Genomic DNA, 21517 nt, shown 5'->3' with positions numbered 1-21517 from the left:
GTTATGACGTTGAACACACGGAAACTGGTTACGTTAGTAGCGGTTGTTGGTGGTTTAGCTGTGGTTCGAGCAGGCTTTTCTCAGTTTAAACGTTATTAATCGATAAGTATCGGTTGTTTTATGTTTATTGTTGCTGGTCAGAATGGGGAAGGCGGATTTTCTCTCCCCCAAGGCGATAGCCAACCGGATAAAATCCAAAGGTCTCCAGAAGTTGAGATGGTATTGTCAGATGTGTCAGAAACAATGCCGCGATGAGGTAAAAATGAGATGTTCGTTAATTCCGTCTACTTTAGCTTGTGTATTTGTTGTTGTTGTTGTTGTTGTTGTTGTTGTTGTTGCTGTTGATAAGTTGAACTAATGTGTCTTTCCAGAATGGCTTTAAATGTCACTGCATGTCCGAGTCCCACCAGAGGCAGCTGCTGCTGGCCTCAGAGGACCCAAACAAGTTTATGGACCATTTCTCTGAGTAAGTTCCCTCAATGCGCAGAATCAGAATCCTTTATTGATCCCTTCAGGGAAATTGTTAAATTGCAGCTGCATAAATTAAATACGTTGGTGTAACGTTGTGTAACGTTACTACTACGGAAGCGTAATGCGTTCAAGAGAGAGAAACATTCGCACGCATATTCGTTTTTTTCTGAATCAGAATCAGTTTGTATTGGCAAAGTACACTTATATACACAAGGAATTTGACTTCGGTAGGTGTTAACTCTCTATAGATAGATAAATAGTAACATAGACACATAATGTACAATAGAGATAACAATATACATATAGGCACATATCAACATAATATACAAATAAGACATAATATCAAGACAAGTACACATGGAGTGGGATGTAGAGTGCCAAAAGTAATAGTGCAAAGTAAAGTAGTGTGCAAGATGCATATTGGAATGATAAGTATGTAATGTGTAGAGAGTGGGTGAGTGGCCAAAGTGGGGATGACCCCACTTATCCGCAGAGAGAATTGATGGGAATTGTCTTAGAAATAAATTCTGAGATAATTATGTCGTTAAACCACGATTATCTCATCAATTATCGTTAATTTTAGCTAAACATATTTGCACTGTTTTTTTTTTCTCAATTGATGGGAATTGTCTTAGAAATAAATTCTGACATAATTATCTCGGGTATACGTGCAGTTTAGTGTCCCAAATTCCCCTTACAAAGCCGTTTTCCGATCAAGTAATTACAGGAACTTAGTTATAGGAAAAGTCCACTTCTAAACAGATCTACTAACCACTCTCCCCCAAAACCGTTTTTTCCATTTGCATTCGCACTGGCAAAGTGGCCATAGGGACTGGTAGGAGGGGTAAGGGAGTGATGTAAGCACGGCGTTAAAATCAGAAAACAAATACACCAAAAAAAAAGTATGAACTAAATACTAAATCTAATGTATATAGCATATTTGTCATAATATAAACAAGTCTCCCGAAGAGAGACGTATCTGTCCTTAATTAATTATGAACCTGCTTAACCACCGGTGCTACCCTAACCCTAACCTGTCTCAAATAAGACCCTCATCATTTGGGACACTCAGTTTTTGGAAAATAATTTGGGACACTAAACTGCACGTAAGCCTTTATGTCGTTAATTCATGATTATCTCATCAATTATCGTTAATTTGAGCTGAACTACAGATGGTTGGAGTTTAATCTTGTTTCTTTCCTTCCAGTGAGTTCAAAAGCGAGTTCTTGGAGCTGCTCAGAAGACGTTTTGGTGAGTTGTGATCCCGCACAGATTATACACACGCTTAGCTGTTTACTAGCAGTAAACAGTTTCAATGTGTCGTTGTTTTTCATCCGCAGGGACCAAGCGAGTGCACAACAACATTGTCTACAATGAATACATCAGCTTCAGAGAGCACGTCCACATGAACTCCACACAGTGGGAGACTCTCACAGACTTCACCAAGTGGCTGGGCAGAGAAGGTAAGCTTTCTCAACATGTGGTTCTACACAGGGTTTTTACATTATAAGATTTAGGTTAGAGCTGGGCGATATGGAGAAAATCAAATATCCCGATATTTTGGACCAAATACCTTGATGTTGTAGGGTTGACAATTGGTGCTTTCACAAAATATGCACACAATGAGATTTTTGATAAATGATCATCAGTTATGTTGATATAATGACTATGTGGGTCAAGGCAAATAATAGAACAGCTAGAACAGTCTGGTGTGTTCGGAAAATTACATCACTCTACTGTAATGCAGCCTTTAAAACCAGGAGAAGACCACACTTGTGTCATATCAGGATATTACGATATCCAAAATTTAAGACGATATCTAGCCTCATATATCGATATCTTTACAATATCGATATATTGCCCAGCCATAGTTTAGGTGCAGCACCAACACCGTTTTTGGCACCACCTAACCCAAATTAATGTAAAATCAACATGAGCATCAAAACTAACTAAATGACACTCAGATACTCAGATCTAATAATTGTAGTTTGGTCTCCAGTGGACTTCTTTAGCAAGTATTGGCTTCAAGCATTTGAGTGTTATTTATTTTACTATCTGCTCTAGCTTTTTCCCCCAACACAGATATGTTGGTAAGGATGTGAAATTGATGCTTATTTCTATTGAAAAACATCACATTTTCTGAAGGAGGACCCCTAAACCAAAGCCAAATATGTGCACCTAAGTCTTTGACAAACCCAGGGAAAACCCTGCTACGTGGATTATTTCCAATGTGTAATAATTGGCTGAATGTTACTGCTAGGTCTCTGCAAGGTGGACGAGACCCCTAAAGGCTGGTACGTCCAGTACATCGACCGCGACCCGGAGACCATCCGCCGCCAAGAAGAGCAGGCAAGGAAGAAGAAGCAGGAACTGGACGACGAGGAGAAGACCGCCAGGTTCATCGAGGAGCAGGTCCGCAGAGGCCGCGACGGCAAGGAGATAGACGTGAGTACCAGACAGGACAGACTTCAGTTCCACATAGTGAAGATCAATAGAGACTAGGGCTGCACGATATGAGAATAATATGCGATATGCGAGAAAAAAAAAAGTAAGATTACTTTTTTGGGCATTTTAGGCCTTTGTTTATATAGGACAGCTGAAGACATGAAAGGGGAGAGAGAGGGGGAATGACATGCGGCCGCTGCGTCGAGGAGTAAACCTCTATATATGGGCGCCTGCCGTACCAGGTGAGATACCCAGGCGCCCACGAAAACCTCGTTGAGTATCCCGATAACGGTATTACTTGCGATAGATAAACAAATATTAAAATGTATTCAGTTCTGCCTTTTTGCTGCTTTCAGTATTCTTCTAAAACACAACGAATTGCTTGTTGAATTTAAAACAAATGAAAGGAAATCGTTTCCGACATTCTTTCATTAAACAAATTGAACATTGAATTGAACATAAAAGGCAGCACTTAAAAAAGGGACAGTTACATTTGAACGTGCCGTTTTCTGCCGATCTCTTACTTCAACTAACACAAAAAACCTCTGAGCGCCTATCGCGAAATGTTGCAGCCTTTCGCGGTGTGTTCATTGCGCCAGTCGATATCGCGACGACGTTTACAAAAACAAGATAATGTGCAGCCCCAATACAGATTTTGACATTTCAAAAAGTAAAATAACATTTTATCCCTATATTTTACTCTGTAGGAAACTCCAGTTTTCACAGAGCTGAAACGCGAGAGTGAAGAAGAAAAAGGTTAGTTTTTTTTTTTGTTTTTTTATTGTTTTCGTTGGTGATCATTCACATTTAACTGTGCGTTTCTTTCCACTCACCCTCACATGTTTTTTTTTCTGCAGTTGCTTTCAACCTGGGCGCCTCCTCATCTGTAGCCGGGCCTTCCAAATCAAGGTACAGAGGTCTTGGAACGTTGCCAATTCTTCTGCCTGATTTTCAAGCAGCTCTAATTCAATAATTTTGTCTGAAACGGTTTGTGTCTCCCTGTAGTGCTTCCCTGGGTCCTAGTGCTCTCAAAGCAGCAGCATCATCATCCTCCTCCTCCTCGACCAAGAGGAAAGACACCAGTTCAGACACCAGGGGGGAGAAGAAGAAGAAATCTGCTCTGGAAGAGATCATGGAGGTAGAGAAGATGATTTTTGTCTCGTCCTCTATTGGCGTTTTTCCATTACATGGTACCTGCTCGACTCGCCTCGCCTTTTTTGGTTTTCCATTACGAAAAAAAGTACCTGCTAACAGGTACTTTTTTTTAGTACCACCTCCGTCGAGGTTCCAAGCGAGCTGAGGCGATACCAAAAGGTGACGTGAAAACCGGCAGACTACTGATTGGTCGGAGAGAATCGTCACTAATCACTGCGTCATCGTTGCTAGCGACAGACGGGGGGTGTCCTGAACAAACCCGCCGTTTTTAAATAGTTTAGCCAGCTGTGTGCTGCCTCCAGCTTCATTTTAAACAAAATGTGTCTTCTGGCAAACAGCCACATGCCGAGAATCAAAAACAACACACCCTCGACTGTGTGTGTGTGTGTGTGTGTGTGTGTGTGTGTGTGTTGCGTTAGGTCACGGCAGTTTCCTGCGGCGTTGCTTTGACGACCAGCCACGCTCGCCTCAGGCATGAGGCAGTACTAAATCTGCAATGGAAAAATGGAGGCCGAGTAGAGTAGAGTAGGGTCGAGCAGGTACCACGTAATGGAAAAACGCCGTAAGTATGTTATGCCTGCATTCGGTCGTTTTTTATTCCAGTTGCAATGCTTTCTGTTCAGATGGAGGAGAAGAAGAAGCAGTCAGTCAGAACGGATCACTGGCTGCAGCCCAACATTGTGGTCAAAGTTGTCACCAAGAGACTGGGAGAGAGGTACCACAAGAAGAAGGCTGTCATCATGGTAATAAAAAGCTTGGTGTGTTTTGTCGCATGTGGGGATAAGAAAGAAGACCTATGTTGCTAAAAAAGCCGTGGGTCCTTTTTGTCGTAGGAGGTCCGAGACAAATATGGAGCCGTGGTGAAGATGATCGACTCCGGAGACAAACTGAAATTGGACCAGAATCACTTGGAGACGGTCATACCTGCGCCAGGTAAACCACCAGAACTCTAACCTTCAATACATGTTTTTACAGATTATTGAATGCAGTAGTGTCAAACTGATCAATGGTGGAAACATCACGATGTACCTCAGCTGTACTTTTCTATCCTCATCAGCCTCTTGTTGTCAAACGTCCTGCAGGTAAACAGGTTATGATCCTGAACGGTCCGTACCGAGACACCAAGGCTCTGCTGGAGGGAATAGACGAAAAGAACTTCAGCGCTACGCTCACGCTCGACTCTGTAAGCATTTCGAGGGGCTGTTTCCACATCTGTTCCCGTCGTTGGTTTATCATTGATTGGCTTATTTTGTTTCTGGTTGGCTGGCAGTTTGCCTATTAAAACTGTAAAGTAGAAACATAGTCTTCGGTCAACAGCTTCACCCAAATTACAAAAAGCACATTCTCATTTTCCCCTGGGATTGTCTTACCACGCAGATAGATTTTGGTTTTGTTTTCCCTGGTTTTGACGCACAAGTCCTCTGGGAGTTCTGCCTGGTTTTGTTGCGTGCTTCTTGAAGCACAAAAGAAATGACATTTCAAAGATTCCAAAATAACTTTTTTTCCGCAAACAGTGTCCCGGTGTCAGCAGTTTTCTTTGGGAAAAAAAAAAAAAAACCCTCTACCAACTAAATAGTCCCAAAAATAAAAATAAATAAATGAACAGTCCCAACCTTTCACAGCGAGCTCCGTTTATTAGCCAAAGCAACAGAGACATTGTTCCTGGAGAGAGATGTTGCTGGTGAATTTTTCAAAATGTAACATTTTCAACTAGAAGCATTCGGAGAGTGTAGACCTCCGCCAAGGCCATGCCCTATCTTGCAATGGTAATGCAGTGTGAATTTTCCCAGTCAGGAACTCATTTTTCTGTACATTCCAACATCACATGAATGCAGCCCTATCTCGCAATGTTAACGAAAGTGAAAAATATTTCATGTACCTGCTCCGTAATTGGGATACGCTCCAAAATGTTATGGGCTTTTCCTTGGCCCATGCTACACCCTTCCACCAAGTTCCATGGAAATCAGGCCTGCAGTTTTCCGTAATCCTGCTGACAGACAGACAAACCGAGCCGAAAACCTGCCCTCCTTGGCAGAGGTAATGATATGGGCACTTTAAACCATCACTGTGAGAAAATGTTTTTCCGTAATATGGGTGAAATAACCCTTTAATCACCACGCACAATCCGTGGTGGTTGAATTAAGCATACTGTATTCACCACTTTACACAAAAATATACGGTTACACTTTACTTGAAGGTATCTACATCACATAAGAGTGACATGACACTGTCATGAACGTGTCATAAACATTATGAACAAGTCATAAACGTTAATGACATAACGCTTCCTTTAGTGAGTGTCATTCGGTTTTTGTCATGAAAGTTATGGTTAGGGTTCATGTGTCATGACCGTGTCATGTCACTCTTATGTAGATACCTTCAAGTAAAGCGTTAGAGATACTTTAAATAAAAACGAGTTTTCAGCTTTCCTCCTTTTTTGTTTTATTTTAAAAGTGGCTGTGTGTGACAATACACTCCAAAAATAGAACATGGACGAAAGTATTTGATAACACACACTACGTAGAAAATAAAATCATCTCTTTATCTACCATCAGGATCTTAGAAGTTCCATTCACTTTTATGTTGCATATTTGTTGTATCCAGTACCGATGTTGCAGCTATCATCAAAGTCTCATTTTCTCGCGTCTTCAGGGTCAACAGAAGGGGAAGAGAGTGAATGTCGCCTACGAGGATTTCTCAAAACTGGCCTGATCGAACAACCTTCCTTTTCTAACCTCCGGCAGCCGTTTGGATGAGGGACTCTACTGTGTCAGAGTTACTTCCCCCCCCCCCCCAAGATTCACCTGTACATATACACACCCCCACAGTGCATTACCAGCGAGTCATCACAGAGAAACCCAGAGCAATGTGTTCAATTAGTTTTTTTTATTTTGTAATAATAATCAAGTTGATCTTAACATTGCCGATGTACATTTTGTCCAAATAAACTCAACAGAAAAAAGTGACTTCTAGAGTTTTTTGGAAAGTAATTGGGAACGAAGCATTTTATAATTTTAAAATCAGGAAAGGTAGATGTACACAAAGCTCCCCTCTTTCTTCTGGCTCCTGTTTTACACTCACTCTTTTAAAAATGGGTGTCATTTTCTCACTGACCCAGGGGATTAATAGCAGCACAGGGTACTTGAATGTGTCGTCTGGCTGTTCAGAGAGTCTGCAGGAAGCTGTTGAGATTTGGGACGATGTAGTCGGTGTAGTGGCCATCAATGAAGCCCTTCCCACTGTTGTGTATGAACCAGCAGTAGATGTTTGAGCCGCGCCTCTTATCGTGCCTGTAGTCCTTCTGCCAGCCCCTAATACACAAACACACACGAGGTTATGGTTTTAAAAAGAAATGTTTGTTCAGAAATCAGTTCTAGTTGAGTTAAAACCTACCGGGTGACGAGTAGCTTGTTGCCCTTCACGTCCATGGTGGCCTCCTTCTTCAGAGGATCAACCCCTTCGTGCATGTCATACAAGTTCACATCAGGCTCTCTGGAAAACTGCCCTGAGAGATCACAAACATTCTCAGATTCAAATCTACTAGTTAAAGAGGATCGGTGTACAGTTAGGCTGTGGCACAGCTGGTAAAGTTTTGAGCAGTTAATGTCGTCCTTATCGTCAGTTGTATCAACAAAAGTTAGGTAGAAAGTTCCTTGACAAAACAACAAAACATAAGACAGAGTTTGGTGACATTGTGAAGCAGCGTGGGATCATGGGAGATGACGTCCCGGAGGTTCTGGAGCCGAGCTGCTGCTGACGTTTGCTCAGCTTGTTTCTCTGATGACTTAAGATCCAGGTGACTAAAATCCTTCATCCGGTTACAATATATAGTAAAATACGACCAAGCTCTAAAAAGTGTATCGTAAAATGTGGCTTAAAACTGGATAAAAAAAAGTCAGTATATGGCAGCTTCTGGCAGACAAATACAACGCTGACACCATCGACGGGTGACTAAATTTCTCTGCCTTTGAACAGACAAACATTGTTGAAAACATTTTGTGTAATGAAAGTACACAATTCAGCTTAATATAGGTTCAGTCCATTTTTAGACATCTTAAATCAGCAAAGTAATTATGTTTGAGGCTGTAAGGTACTGTGACAGTAAAACCAGTGTCGATGTGCCTTAAGGTGCAGTACCACTAATGGCCACTAGATGTTGGCTCCAAAAATTTAACTACATTGATGTTGGCTCAACTTAACTTGAAATAAAGTGAGTAGTTTTTCAACTGTTGGTTATGCTCTCAATATCTAATGTGTGTTTTTGACTGCAAGACTGAGAGTCTTGCAGTCCTTCTGTTTCGCGGATATTATTGTATAATGTTTGTTTTTTCAAATGTAGATTAAATAGATGCAGTAACTATCAAAAATGGCCTCCCTTTAGGAACCTCTGGGTGACTTCCTCCATGTTTTTCTACAGTCTGAGGTCTGACTGATATCACAGTAACACCCTGTAGTTGTATAGCTTCCTGTGAGTATTTCCCGACACCGCATAGACGTACCTATGAGTCCATGGACCAGAGGGGAGTACTGGTTGTCATTGGGAATGTAGACACCGAGGAAGTCAACGTTGACTGGATGTTTCTTCCACACACGGTGAAGTAACACCATCACCTGGATGTTGTCATTTATTATGATTGAAATATGAGAGTTCTTCACGATGGAAATCCTCACACTGAAACACAGGAACATAACAACGTGAGATAAAAATGTCTCTGATGTCAAGGCAGACGCTGTAACAAAAGGGTGTGACAGCCGCTTACCCATCCTGTCTGATTTCAGCCGTGGCCCCCCAGGTGAAGGAGTGGTTGCTCCTGCCATCAGTCAGGGCGATGCTGTCGGTGCTGATGGTCACGCTGACTCCATCAGGCAGGTAGTAGACGGAGATGGTGCCGAAGTAGGTCTTCAGTTTGCTTTTGTGTATCTGCTTAGAGCCGATCAACTGACCGTTTACCACCACACCTTGTGGGAAGTGACAAATGAGTCAAAAGTGAAGTTCAAAATATGAAAACTTGAAAAAAAAAAAAAAACTACCAGCATCTCTAAAGCTCACTAATTAACATGTTATATCTTGTTTGTTTAATCTGTACAAAAACCGTCAAGTGGTTTTTAACTTGGGTTATGTGTGGGACTATTTCTTTGGTGGGGCACAGTGATGACAAGACTCCCCCTATCCCCCTTTTCTCATTTCTCAGTTTGTACATCCTTGATTCCTTTCCTCGGCTCCTCGCGTCTTTGTCCCTCCCACCTAAGATGCAAGAGACAGAGGCGAGGAGAAGACACGAGGATTCGAAGCAACAGGCATTTAACAAAATGAGACATCCGTGCTTGGGGGCCATCATTTTAAAGCAAGGGCAATTAAATGACGTGTGGCACATCTGCCCTGGTTTGTAGTATATTCCAGCTGCGTGTCACGCCTCTTTTATAGGACATGGGTGCCTTAAAGACTTCCGCAAAGGATGCACCTGTGCATCCTCGCTCCTCGAGATACATTTTAGTAATCGAGACATCCTTTAAGATGGCGCGCTGAGATTGATTTCCGGTTCGCAGGCAGGAGGATGGAGTAGAGAGGAGACAAGGAGACACAAAATAGAGAAATGAGAAAAGCTCCAATCATTGTGGTATTAATCTTTGTATCTAACTTGCTGCAAGAAAGAAATGAGCATATTTAAAATGTCTTCAAACCCCCTTTAACAGGTTTCCTCTTTCTTCATTCCTCAGTCTTGTTTGTTCACAGTGATTAAACAAATGCCTTAATAGATATGGTAATTAATAATCCATCTCTGATGTTAAAATGCTACATGTTCACCAGTGGTGGAATGTAGTTACTTTACAAATTAAGATGTAGTTTATAAAATAGAAGTTTTATTATAAATTAAACTACCCCACAATATAAATGCCTATAGGTCCTGAAATGATGAGCCGATTAAACACTTTGACTGACAGAACTGTTTGGATCGTTTCCAGTTTCTAAAATGTGAGGATTTTTCTCCATTGAGTACTTTTACTTTTAATACTTTAAGTAGATTTTCCTGATAATACTTACCTACTTTTACTTAAGTAACATTTCCAATACAGGACTTTTTTACTTGTAACAGAGTAGGCCTATTTTTTTTTACAGTGTGGTATTAGTACTTGTACTGAAGTAAAGGATCTGAATACTTCTTCCTCCACGGATGTTCACCTATAACATGCAGCACATGTGGCATTAAGATATTTCACATGACATTTAGTACAGTCTGGTACCTGTTCCACTGTCAGACACCAGGTTGAGAATGTGGCCGGGTGTGGAGTCGATGTTGAAGCAGACGTCCATGTTGCTTCTGGGCAGGTGGACGATGAAGTGAGGGTCGTTATCCACTGGATGAAAAACACTCGTCACACATCCAGCACTGTTCACATTTAACACTGCAACTCGAGTGGGGATTCATGAAGTGATCAGAAGTGTATATATATATATATGTGTGTGTGTGTGTGTGTGTGTGTGTGTGTGTGTGTGTGTGTGTGTGTGTGTGTGTGTGTGTGTGTGTGTGTGTGTGTGTGTGTGTGTGTGTGTGTCTGTTACCTAAGTTGACCTGTTGAGGCAAGGTCGACTCCTCTGGGCCCTTCACAACCTGACTCGGGGGGGCTGGAGTGGTCATCTGGACCCAGGGTGGAGGCTGGTAGACCACACGCACCGGAGCCACACCACTGGAGCCTCCTCCCATTCCTACTCCTACATACACATGACATAGTATAAAACCCCAGAGTCATTTCATCGGCATTGTCATTACTGATTCCATTAAGTTGATTATTTTATTGCGATTTTATTTTTATGTGTTTCGGCAAACATTTGCAAAATATGTGTCAGAAACGATTCAGAGCTAAACAAATCATCCTGGTCCGATAAAGATCTACTTTAAAAAAAAGTCTTGCTGCAAATCTGTCTTGTAAAAAAATACCATTAAAAATCAGGTTTAGGAATGAAGGGGTGCCGTCATTACAGGAGTGGGCTTGTGAGATGGCTAGGAGGGTGGCGTTTGAAAAAAATGTCATATACTCTAAACGGTTTGCCAGAATGGATGTCTATACTAGAAAATGGGGAAAGTACCTGAGCTTTCTGGAGAAGCTTTGTGCTGGGGAGAGACGTGTATGACGGGCTAATGGTGTTGTCATTTCTACATACATGTATGTTTATTTGGTTTATGGCTTATTGTGTATTGTGTTACGTTTACGTGTTTTGTTGAATGGTCTGGGATGTTGTAGTTGGTCTGGGTGGGTGGTGATGATGAAGGCGGGGGGGGGGGGGGGGGGTGTTCATGTTGAAAGTTGTATGTTGCAATTGTTAAAAGCCTAGTTTTTTAATTAGAGATTGCTCAGAATCATTCATTTGGACAACAGAAATGTGAAGAATCGTGATGATGGGCTGATGTTGTTGTCATTTATACATATGTTAATTTGGTTTATTGTCTATTTTGTTGAATGGTCTTGAATATTATAGTTACTGTGTCATCTTTTCTTGATTTTTGTCTGGGTGGGTGACGACGTGGCGGGGGGGAGGGGATATGTTCATGTTGCGAATTGTATGTTGTTTAAAAAAAAAAAAAATAGAATTGTTAATCACAAAATAAAATCAGGTTTAGAAAGTAATCAACATGTAAAGGGTGTATCTTCTGTCAGGCACCTGAGCAGCAGCCATGCTTGGGGTCCTTCGGGGAGTCGGCCAGCAGCCTCTCCTTAGCGTCCTCGCTCTCCACCAGCAGAGCGGTGAGAGGAGTGACGAACTGATGCTCCACGGCCAGCGACATGATCCGCTGGGTGATCTTCCTCTTCTTGGCAGCCGTAGGAGCCAGAGACCTGCAGGAGAGCAACGCTGCAGCTGTCAAATACTAACGATGATGCAAATTACCATCACGCTTCCACCAAAAACAAATGTCTCCTGATAGACTGCTGCTGCACTGATCGCCACCAACGTAATTCTGTTGTGTTCATACAATGACAATAAGGGATAACACTTTACTTTTCGACATAAGAGTGACATGACACTGTCATGAACACATGAACCCTAACCCTAACCCTAACCATAACTTACACGTTTATGACTTGTTTATAATGTTTATGACACATTCGTGACAGTGCCATGTCACTCTTATGTAGATACCTTCAAGAAAAGTATAACCCAATAATGTATCTTGAATCTTGAATGTGATAAAAGGCCTTTAGGGTATTATAATTTTTTTGTACTGAGTTTTAGGTGATGTATTCATGTTAAGACACTTTAAGCTCATTTATTTGCATTCATTTCCAATTAAGGTTTTTGTTTCTTTATAAGTAAAAGAAAAAAAGTCTGGAGTGCTCACAAGTTCAAACAAATAATGAAGGTGCTCTTTGGAAGGTGAACACAAGTGTTCGAAAGAGAAAAAAAGGTCCAAGGCACTCTTCTAGCAAAAACAAATGTCTTTATTTAAGTCTAGAAATCTTAGTACATTAAAAATTGATGGGCAGCAACCCACGCGTAGCGGCACAAAACGGCCTCCTTCAGGGTGTTCAGGTTTTAGTTTCTTGATTTTTGAAAACTGTTTCTCACCGTTTCCCGTTTGTGAATTCGGGACCTTTCTCACCTTTCAGAGATCAGCTGTTTGATGGTGATGTAGGCCCACATTTGTCTGGCGAAGCCCGTGAACGAGTGCTGCTGCTTGGCCAGCTCCGTGTCCAGCTCGGCGTAGTTCCCCTCTGTTTCCAGGGTGATGTCCATCCGGGCCTGCAAGGCGAGATGGGACAGAGGACACTGGTAGTACCAGCTCCTGGCCTTCAACACTCAACGTTCTGATTGTGCGTTCATGTGAACATGTTGTAAACAGGTGTGTCTGACTGGGGGTTGAAAAGGGGACTGAGTACCCAGGGCCCTCATGTGAGGAGGGCCCAAAGAAAATGCCAGAATGAATATAGCTATGGATACCGGGAGGGGCCCACAAAGAATGCATTTCTACAGGGCTCAGAATTTTGGTTGTATATGGCTTGCTGTGTGCGTTACACTCACGGCAGACGCAGTGGTGAAGCTGGTCAGGGTGTTGCTCTCGGACGGCAGCACTTTCCCGGCCACCACCAGCTCGGAGCCGCTGAAGTATTTATCGAAGCGGTTCTGGGTGACTTCTGACACCGAGTCCTCTGGGAACTGAATGACGATCCTCCTCAGCAGAGGAGAGGAGACCTGGCTGTAAAAGGTCTGCAGGGGAATGAAGAAGATGCTGTCAATCTTTAAGAGCATCAGGAAACTAAACTCTGCTCTCCTGCATGTCATAGTGAAACATCCAAAATCTGTTTGCACTTACTTAAACACATGGAGGCAGAGACAAAGTCTAAGATTATAGTGCATAAGGTGGTGTGGTTTGGCTTGGTTTTAATCGATTAGTCGTCAACTGATTGATTAATCTCCCATTTTTTTATGAAGACAAATAAAAATTCTCTGATTCCAACTTCTTAAATGTGAATATTTTCTAGTTTCTTTACTCTGTGACAGTTAACTGAATATATTTGAGTTGTGGACAAAACAAGACATTTGAGAACGACATCTTGGGCTTTGGGGAACACTGATCAAACATTTTTCACCGTTTTCTGACATTTTATAAAACCAAATAACTAATCAATTAATCAAGAAAATAATCGATAGATTAATCAACAAGGAAAATGGTTTCCGTTTTATCATGGTTGCATGTAAGATATTTGCCTTAGTTATTACTTTTCTGCATATCACTGCATATATGCTGTGTGCATGTATTTATTTTCCTATCAATTAAAAATATAACATAGAACATATGCTGCATGGAAATAATTCTACTTTCATGAGGGAAACGTTTGTGAAAGATTTTTTGTTGTTTGAGAGGAACTGAAGACAAAGATCTGAGTGATGCTGAGTTGTTTGCTGAAGGTAACGTTGTCGTACCCGTAGCTGCTCTGCGGCATCATGGTTGGCGTAGATCCTCTGAGCCATGCCCCTGTTCTCTATGGCGATACGCTCCAGGAAGTCATAGTCCACGTCGAAGCCGATGCCCAGCGAGAAGAGAGAAAACTCCTCCCTCATCACCCGCTTCACATTCTTCTGGATGATGCTCAGCTTGATCTCACCTGCAGGAATCAGAATAGCATCTTACTGACTAAAGAAACAAGACTTCCGTGTTGTTTTCGCTTTTATTTCCATGCATTCCTTCTCCGTGTGGGTAGATAAGCTGCTAAACCTGACAGCAGAGTTTAACTTGGTCAACAGGGCCAACCTAAAACCCTTTTCTTTCTGTTTTTGTAACTTTATTGTTAATATTTCTCACGTCACGCAGTAAACTAAACAAGACAGCGATAAAAAAAGCAAAAACAGATGGGAAAAAAGGAAAGAAACAAAATAAAGAACACACACACACACACACACAGTAGGTGGAGGGCTGCCAGAGTATTAGAGTGCAAGATCAAAGCATGCTCAGATTAAGGGCGTAGCATAGCAGCAAACACACACATCAGACATTTACAAAATGGATTCCACACCTTCAAAAAGTATTTTTGTGAATTCCTTTTGTTAACCTAAAACCTTTTTAAGAGGAGCGTCAGTCAGTCTTACCAACAGTGGGGTCTCCATCAGACACCAGGATGATCATGGAGACGGAGCGAGGGTCGATGAGCCCCTGATTGGACGCCCTCAACAGCATCTGAACTGCTCTCATCAGTGCCTCGTTGATGTTGGTACCTGGGGTCGAAGGTCAGCAAAATATACAGTGTTTATCCTCGGTTTGTGGATGACATAGGTGCACGTATTTGGTGGCGGGTTTAGGTGTCCTCCCTCGAGAAAATGTTTTTCAATGAAACAAATATGCAAATTCACATCATTTTGGACCAGTATTATTACCATATCTGTTGTCTCACATTACCAGACCTTCCTCCACAGCGCTGTGGAGGAGGGTCTGGCTAGTCGACACAGCATTCCGGGATGGGAGAAAAACGTGCTCTGGTTTATTGGCATTTCTTTAAACTAATCACAATTGTCTTGGGGCGGCGCTAAGCGCCAAACGGAACAACGGTGTCTCTTTAAAGTGCTCATATTATGCTTTTTGGCCACTTTCCTTTATTGTGTTATATATCTTTTTGTGCACATTATAGGTTTACAAAGTGAAAAAGACCAAAGTCCACCCCAAAGGCACTTACCAGAGAAAACACTGTTCACAAACTGCTCCAAACAGCTCTATTGAAGTCCAGCCTTTACTTCGAACGTAAGTCACTTTGTAACACACGTTATAATGCTCGCCTAGCTGCTAGCATGGCACTCCCTCATGCTCTGCAACTGACAAGCTAGCAGTACTTACTGCGCATGTGCGACTCCCAACAAAGATGGAATAGAAGTGAGATGCCTCACTCTGTAGCTAAAACAGAGAGCTCAACACACAGGGTGAAAAGAGGAGCTGCAGCAATGTGCAGTACAACAAAAATATTTATAAACCACATAAACCTATTCTGGTACAACCTCTAAATACAATTATGAACCTGAAAATGAGCATAATATGAGCACTTTAAAATAGCCTCGGGAAGGAACTTGTTTTGGTGGAACGTATGTACGTTCAAAGGTTGTTTTAGTAGTGCAACAGAAAACTCAGATTGGACAGATAGTCTAGCTAGCTGTCTGGATTTACCCTGCAGAGATCTGAGGAGCAGTTAACCATAGTCCTCAGAAATCCACCAGAGTTTAAAATTACAACACAAAGAAACATCAGGGACATCTGGCGGAATGTCCGGCGGTACCTGAACAATCCCAGAAATGAAACGTCGTCGATATAGACTACCATATCTGTGTCTTAATTAATATTATTATTAAGTTAGTTTTAATGCTCACATTGATTTTACATTCATTCGGCTTAGGTGCTGCGCCTAAGCCTTATAATGGCAGGGGAAACCTTGATATAGTCATTAACAGATGACTATAGTCATTAATATGATGACTACATGTTTAGCAGGATAATTAGAGCAATCAAAATTTTATAATAAACAATAATATTCTTTCATACCTCCGCTGGGTTTGATGTTCTGGATGTATTTCTTGGCATCCGCTACCTGAATGGAGGAGCCGGCGACCAGCTCCTCGCTCCAGCAACGCACATTGTGGTTGAAGTCGATGATGCTGAAGTGATCATCTATGGTCAGGTCATCCAAAATAGCCTGCATGGCCTCCACTGTCTGTGAGAGAAGTTTGGGTTTAAATGGGTTAGGCATTGACCTCAAGTTGTTAAGGTTAGGATAGCCGACTGGTCAGGGGATAGGACCTGAACAAATCGGGTTCCGTTACCTTGGGTAAGCATGGACGCCTGGTCAATAGTAGCTTGTCAGTGCTATTGAAGGGCGGGTCTTGCCTAGAAGTTGCGTGGGTTCCATAATAACGCCTCAAAGTGCCCAAATCTCAATGTAAACAAACTACTTAAAAGAGAAGAACAAAAAAGATAAATAACGTGAAGAACACCCTGAAGAAGGCCGTCTGTGCCATTTTGTTTGGGTTGTTGCCCTGTTTTATTTTTAATGTACTAAATGTTGATATGAAATAGCCATTTAAATAAAGGCTTTTTCAATTTTTTGCAAGAAGGGTGCCCCACTTCCAAAGAGCACCTTCGTGATTTGTTTGAACTTTGGAGCACTCCAGACTTTTCTTCTTCTAAAGCAAACCACTTACTTGCTTCATCTTGACTCCCCACATGGATCCACTGACGTCAATGACAAACACGATGTTTTTAGGAAGAGGCGAGAGGTTGGAAGGAGAGAAGAATTGGACAAAGTGGCCGTCTGAGACCTGGAGGAAACAGTGAAGGTTTTAGGGATCATCTCCAAACTGTTTTTTAGCTGTATGTCATATTGAACAAGTTTGTTAATGAGGCTTTAAACAGTATTGGATGAGTTTGTGATACCTGTAGTTCACCGGCGTTGCTGTCCCTGGTCACATCATACTTGACAGTAAAGACGCCGTCTATTGCGCTTCCGGTGCAGTTGTCACACTTTCTCTGCTGCTGGAGGTTGGGCTTGAAGACAACATGAACCTGGAGACACGGACACAGGGCATGGTACAACTGTTCAAATATTCAGGTGCCTAAACTTTGAATTTAAAATAATTTTACCTTTTTGAACAGCTATTTTTGTATCTTAAAAGGTACAGTAAGTGATGTTAATCCAATACACAGCCCTGGCTGTGTAAATGGGAAAACAAACAGAAAGGAGTGCACGAGCCACAAAACATTATTTCAGCCAATCGGCAACAAGCGGCAACAGTTGATGGTAGGGGCGGGATAGGGGGGGTGAGGCAGCATTTGAATGTGCCGGCCAGCAGTTATCTGTCCGTGAATCTGGGGGGTGGAGCTTATGAAGGGGGGGCAGTTGAGCTGAGTTCAAATATCAACAATCTTCAATCACTTTCCGCACCTTCAATGTGCGAGTATGTGAGTGTGTGTTTGAGCAGAGTGAATGGGAACAGTTTTCTTTTATGAGAGACAGGAAATGCTTGTGAACATGCAATAACAATGAAGGCATTCATGCATTCATTTATTTGAGTGTGGAGATTCCTTCTCGACTTTTAGGATATACGGTACATCTGTGTTAAATATTCTAAATGCAAGTAAGTAGACCGTGTATAGGAACATTAGGTGGACTTTGCCTTTAGAATAAATACAACAGGCATGATACCTTTAAATGGTTAACTCATTCAGGATTTTGCTCAATTTGTGCAAATCTCTCAAATTCACAGAAAGGATTCAGGTTCCCGTCCAAAAATCATATCACAGCTACATTTGTACCTTTATGCAGATCCAGATTTCTCAATTCTAATTTCTGAACATTTTCTATACATCACTAAAACAAGAGAGAGAATTGGTACTGGCTCTCTGGGTGTTTTCCGGTCTTACCTTCTCTTTGGATGATGTAACTTTGATCATCCCTTCAAACTGCTCTCCAAGGCTGTTTGGTGTTTGTACCATGGAAATTCCCTTCGGCTCAAAGATGTACACATCCACCTGAAGAGAAACCGGGTCAGTGACGATTGCAGGAACACATACTCAGTGGCGGTTCAAGACCATTTCAAACGGAGGGGCCACATGCGATTTTAGGGGTACCAAATATTAGTGTTACATACCATCAACCCTCCATAGGTTTGGTTTTACAAAAGACTAATGTTACACATATAACAATAAATACAAGAATACTCATTCAGTGTTAACCTACATTTTATTTATCACTGCACATGAATAATATCCCCTCTTTAGGGATAAAAATATGGTTAAAAATGTATGAAAATATTTGCCAAAGTTAGGGGGGGTGGGAGGCAGATGGGGGTTGAGGCTTAATATGAAGGGGGCACTGGCCACCCTTTGGTGCCCTTCCCCCCTCTAGAACCGCCACTGCACATTCTGTCCAGACACGCAAAAATCCTCACCTGGAACTGTGGCACCAGCCTCCCGGGCTGCAGGTACAGGGAGTGCTCGTAGAAACCCAGCTTCCTGTGCATCATCTCCTGGTAGTGGAGCTCAAACTCAATGTTACTGCCGGGAGGAACATGGACTTCTGTCTTAAACGTCTCCATGTCCTGGGAATTCGCCCTGTAAAGCAGAACCATTTCAGTCTGTGTGAAGCTGTTGAGCTCTACGGAGGTTTGAACCCCAAGACGCTGGTCCAGTACCTGACAATTCCTGCCGCCTTGCCTCTGGCTCTGGCCTGGGCATACAGGTTCCGGGCCACTGTCTTCTCCTTCACTGAGCCCACAAATGTGATCCCATTCACATTCCTGCAACACAAACAGTGAAAAGTTAAAGAGCCCCTATTATGCTTTTTGGGATTTTTCCCGTCTTTTAGTGTTTTATATAGTTTTTTGTATATGTAATCGATGTATAACGTACAAATAAGCACATTTCACTCCAAATAACTTTCTCTCCCACAGACAGCCCTTTTTCATAACGGCTCACCCACATTCCTGTTTAAAATTCCTTTTGGCTTTTTAAAACTCTACAAGCTTTCTTTAAAGGGCTGTTTGGACTGTGTGAAACTGGGCTCACATGGTGAAGTTGGTGATGAAAGCTCGTTTGGGGATCTGGACGTTGAAGCCGATGCTCTGGGCTTTGGAGCCTGAATTGACCACCGAGCTCCTGACGGTGGTGTGGGCGAAGCGCGACGTGATGCGGCTCTCCACCTTGTAGCTCTTGACGGTGATGTCATCTCCACGGATGGCCTGTGCAGGCAATGACAGAATAAGTGAGGGGGGATATTAAGCAGACAAAAGGGGGATCTGGGCGTCGAGAGCTCAGCAGTTAAAACGATAAAGTTGTCTGATTTTAAGGATTTTTCTTTCTGAGAATTCTCCCCTTTTTCTGAACTGGACCTCTGTTTATTTTGAACTTTGTGCCATACTTTTTCTCATCTATCTTAATATTTAAGAGATTTCTCTCACTTATTTCCTACTGTGTACCACAGACTAAAGACCTTAAAGGTATAGTTTGGATTTTTTGAAGTGGGGTTGTATGAGCTACTTCTCCATAGTCAGTGTATTAGCTACAGTAGATGGCGGTTGGCACGCCCCCCAGTTTGGAGAAGCAGGCAAGAGTACTGACACGGAAGCTAAGCAATGTACTGCTGTGGACGGGGGCAGCAGCTCCACGGATTTGAGATACCTAAAAAAAATGTATATCAGTTTAAGGGTTAGGAACTAACAAAACTAACAAACAATCTAACCGATCGAGGCAGCAGTAGACCAGCAACTCCCGTGTTCTGCGAGGTAAAATGACTGTTTTTGTCAAAGGAGTCTGGTGGCTTTGAAGAGAGACGATAATGGCTTCAGTTATCCCTCTAAAGGGCTGTCTGACAGCAAGGTAACGCGGTGAAGATATTCTAAATATAGAATTCCTCCTTAAATATTCCCTTAGGTTTGCTGAAATTTAGAAAACCTCATAACAATGACTAAAAATATGACGTTTGGAACAGTTGAAATTTCTAAGCCTAAGACTTAAGATGTCCTGTGCACAATCTTTTTGCACACTTCCTCTAAATGTGATTACAAAAAATAATAATAATAATGTAGCTGAGTTCACAAGACCGTCCCACTGATTTGATTTCTTAGGAAGAGACAGACAAACAGGCAGACAGACAAATGAGAGCTCGATTAGTGCAGAACAGAGTCAATAACCCGTCAGTCACGGGAATCTCTTCAAACAGCAGCATATTGACTATTTGATAAGGTTAAACTCTGTCACAGTGGAGAGGGCGGGAGTCATACCTCAAAGTCTTCCTGCTCCTCGCTGGTCAATATCGCTCTCTGAAACACACAAACACATCAGCTCCATACTGTCTTAATCTACTCTCTGGGAGAGGATTATAATTCACAAACTGTGGTTATTAAAACACAGACGACACAGGATTACCAGAAGGATCAGAGTAGGTTTGTTTGTGATTTTGTGTAATTAAATAAGATACTGTACACCCCATGGGTCGATGATTGCAGTTATTGCAACATCAAGGAGAAAAGCAAACACACAATTCAGGCTCTGTATTCTACAATTAGACAAGTCTGTAAATAAGAGAAGTCAGGTTGTGTGGTAGAAGATCTCACCTTGTGTCTCTCCCGATGTTCCCGTATATCTGACTGGTGGCAGAAAGAAAATTAGGATGAAAATCTGTATTTCTTTTTCTGCAACGATTTAAGAAAAATGTGTATTTTTCATGTGGCTTAACTCACATTTAGACAGACATCAGAGATAATAAAAACTTAGATAAGACACTTAGATTTAATTCCAAAAAACGAATATACAGAAGAAAGAAAGTTTGTCATAATAATAATAATAATAATAATAATAATCCATCAGGCATAATTTGCCCATTAAGAAGAATAAGACATACATTTTGTATTTTTTCTGCAGTTCAGAGAGTAGACAAATTTCAGAGATAACAAAGGTAAGATAAAATTTCACCTATACACAAAAAAGCTCTCAAATGATATAAATGTACTGCTCTTGCAATGCATGAGAATAAAAAATATACTTTTCCCCTTTAAATTGTTTCTCAATTTCACTTTTTTTGTTTTAATTCATGCAAAAATCATAAAATCCCATAAAAATGATGTTGAAAAAATTAAAGTCATGTCATTGTGTCAGAGATAAAAAAGAAAATAAGGCCAACAACCACCAACAGATGCAAAATCTATTAATGCACATAAGAATAAAAAAAAATTATATTTTATCTTTCTTTCAGTTCATAAATCACAACCTATTTGATCCTTGCTTTGATTTAAGATTGATATCAGTCTAAAGAATGGTTTAAACTCTATCCTGTGAATTAAAAACCTTCTCCCAGTCCCCGCTAACACCCTCCAACTCACCGTCTCTTCCTCCCATTCTCCATCGATCACAAACTCAAAGCAGTGGCCCTGTTGGAGGAGCAGGAGCCCCGGAAGCAGCAGCAGCAGCAGACGCCTCAT

At 41.7% G+C, this 21517-nt stretch overlaps 2 protein-coding genes across 3 annotated transcripts; one reads left to right on the top strand and one right to left on the bottom strand.

Moving 5' to 3' along the window:
- kin (Kin17 DNA and RNA binding protein) lies at positions 1–7037 on the top strand. 2 transcript variants are annotated; one of them, XM_078242841.1, is made up of 12 exons: positions 1–256; positions 372–466; positions 1679–1722; positions 1812–1934; positions 2732–2916; positions 3624–3672; positions 3774–3825; positions 3922–4054; positions 4695–4814; positions 4905–5004; positions 5154–5254; positions 6724–7037. In XM_078242841.1, exons 1-12 carry the CDS (start codon positions 143–145, stop codon positions 6781–6783), a joined length of 1176 nt encoding a protein of 391 aa, XP_078098967.1. In that variant the 5' UTR covers positions 1–142; the 3' UTR covers positions 6784–7037. The 2 variants fall into 2 exon arrangements, with proteins under 2 accessions (XP_078098967.1, XP_078098968.1); XM_078242842.1 differs by lacking the exon at positions 6724–7037 and having other exon boundaries at positions 5129–5218.
- Positions 6854–21517, bottom strand: itih2 (inter-alpha-trypsin inhibitor heavy chain 2). The gene is made up of 21 exons (XM_078242840.1): positions 21419–21517; positions 20654–20686; positions 20321–20359; positions 19107–19279; positions 18734–18838; positions 18491–18653; positions 17964–18071; positions 16977–17105; positions 16745–16861; positions 16089–16257; positions 14654–14779; positions 13991–14172; positions 13088–13273; positions 12669–12808; positions 11732–11904; positions 10634–10783; positions 10315–10428; positions 8832–9030; positions 8571–8743; positions 7465–7576; positions 6854–7382 (listed from the first exon to the last, which is right to left on the bottom strand). Exons 1-21 carry the CDS (start codon positions 21515–21517, stop codon positions 7235–7237), a joined length of 2838 nt encoding a protein of 945 aa, XP_078098966.1. The 3' UTR covers positions 6854–7234.

This window comes from Sander vitreus, chromosome 23, assembly GCF_031162955.1.
Source record: "Sander vitreus isolate 19-12246 chromosome 23, sanVit1, whole genome shotgun sequence".
Lineage (NCBI taxonomy): Eukaryota > Metazoa > Chordata > Actinopteri > Perciformes > Percidae > Sander > Sander vitreus.
Note: the sequence above shows the minus strand (reverse complement) of the source record. Positions and strands in the feature narration are given on the sequence as shown.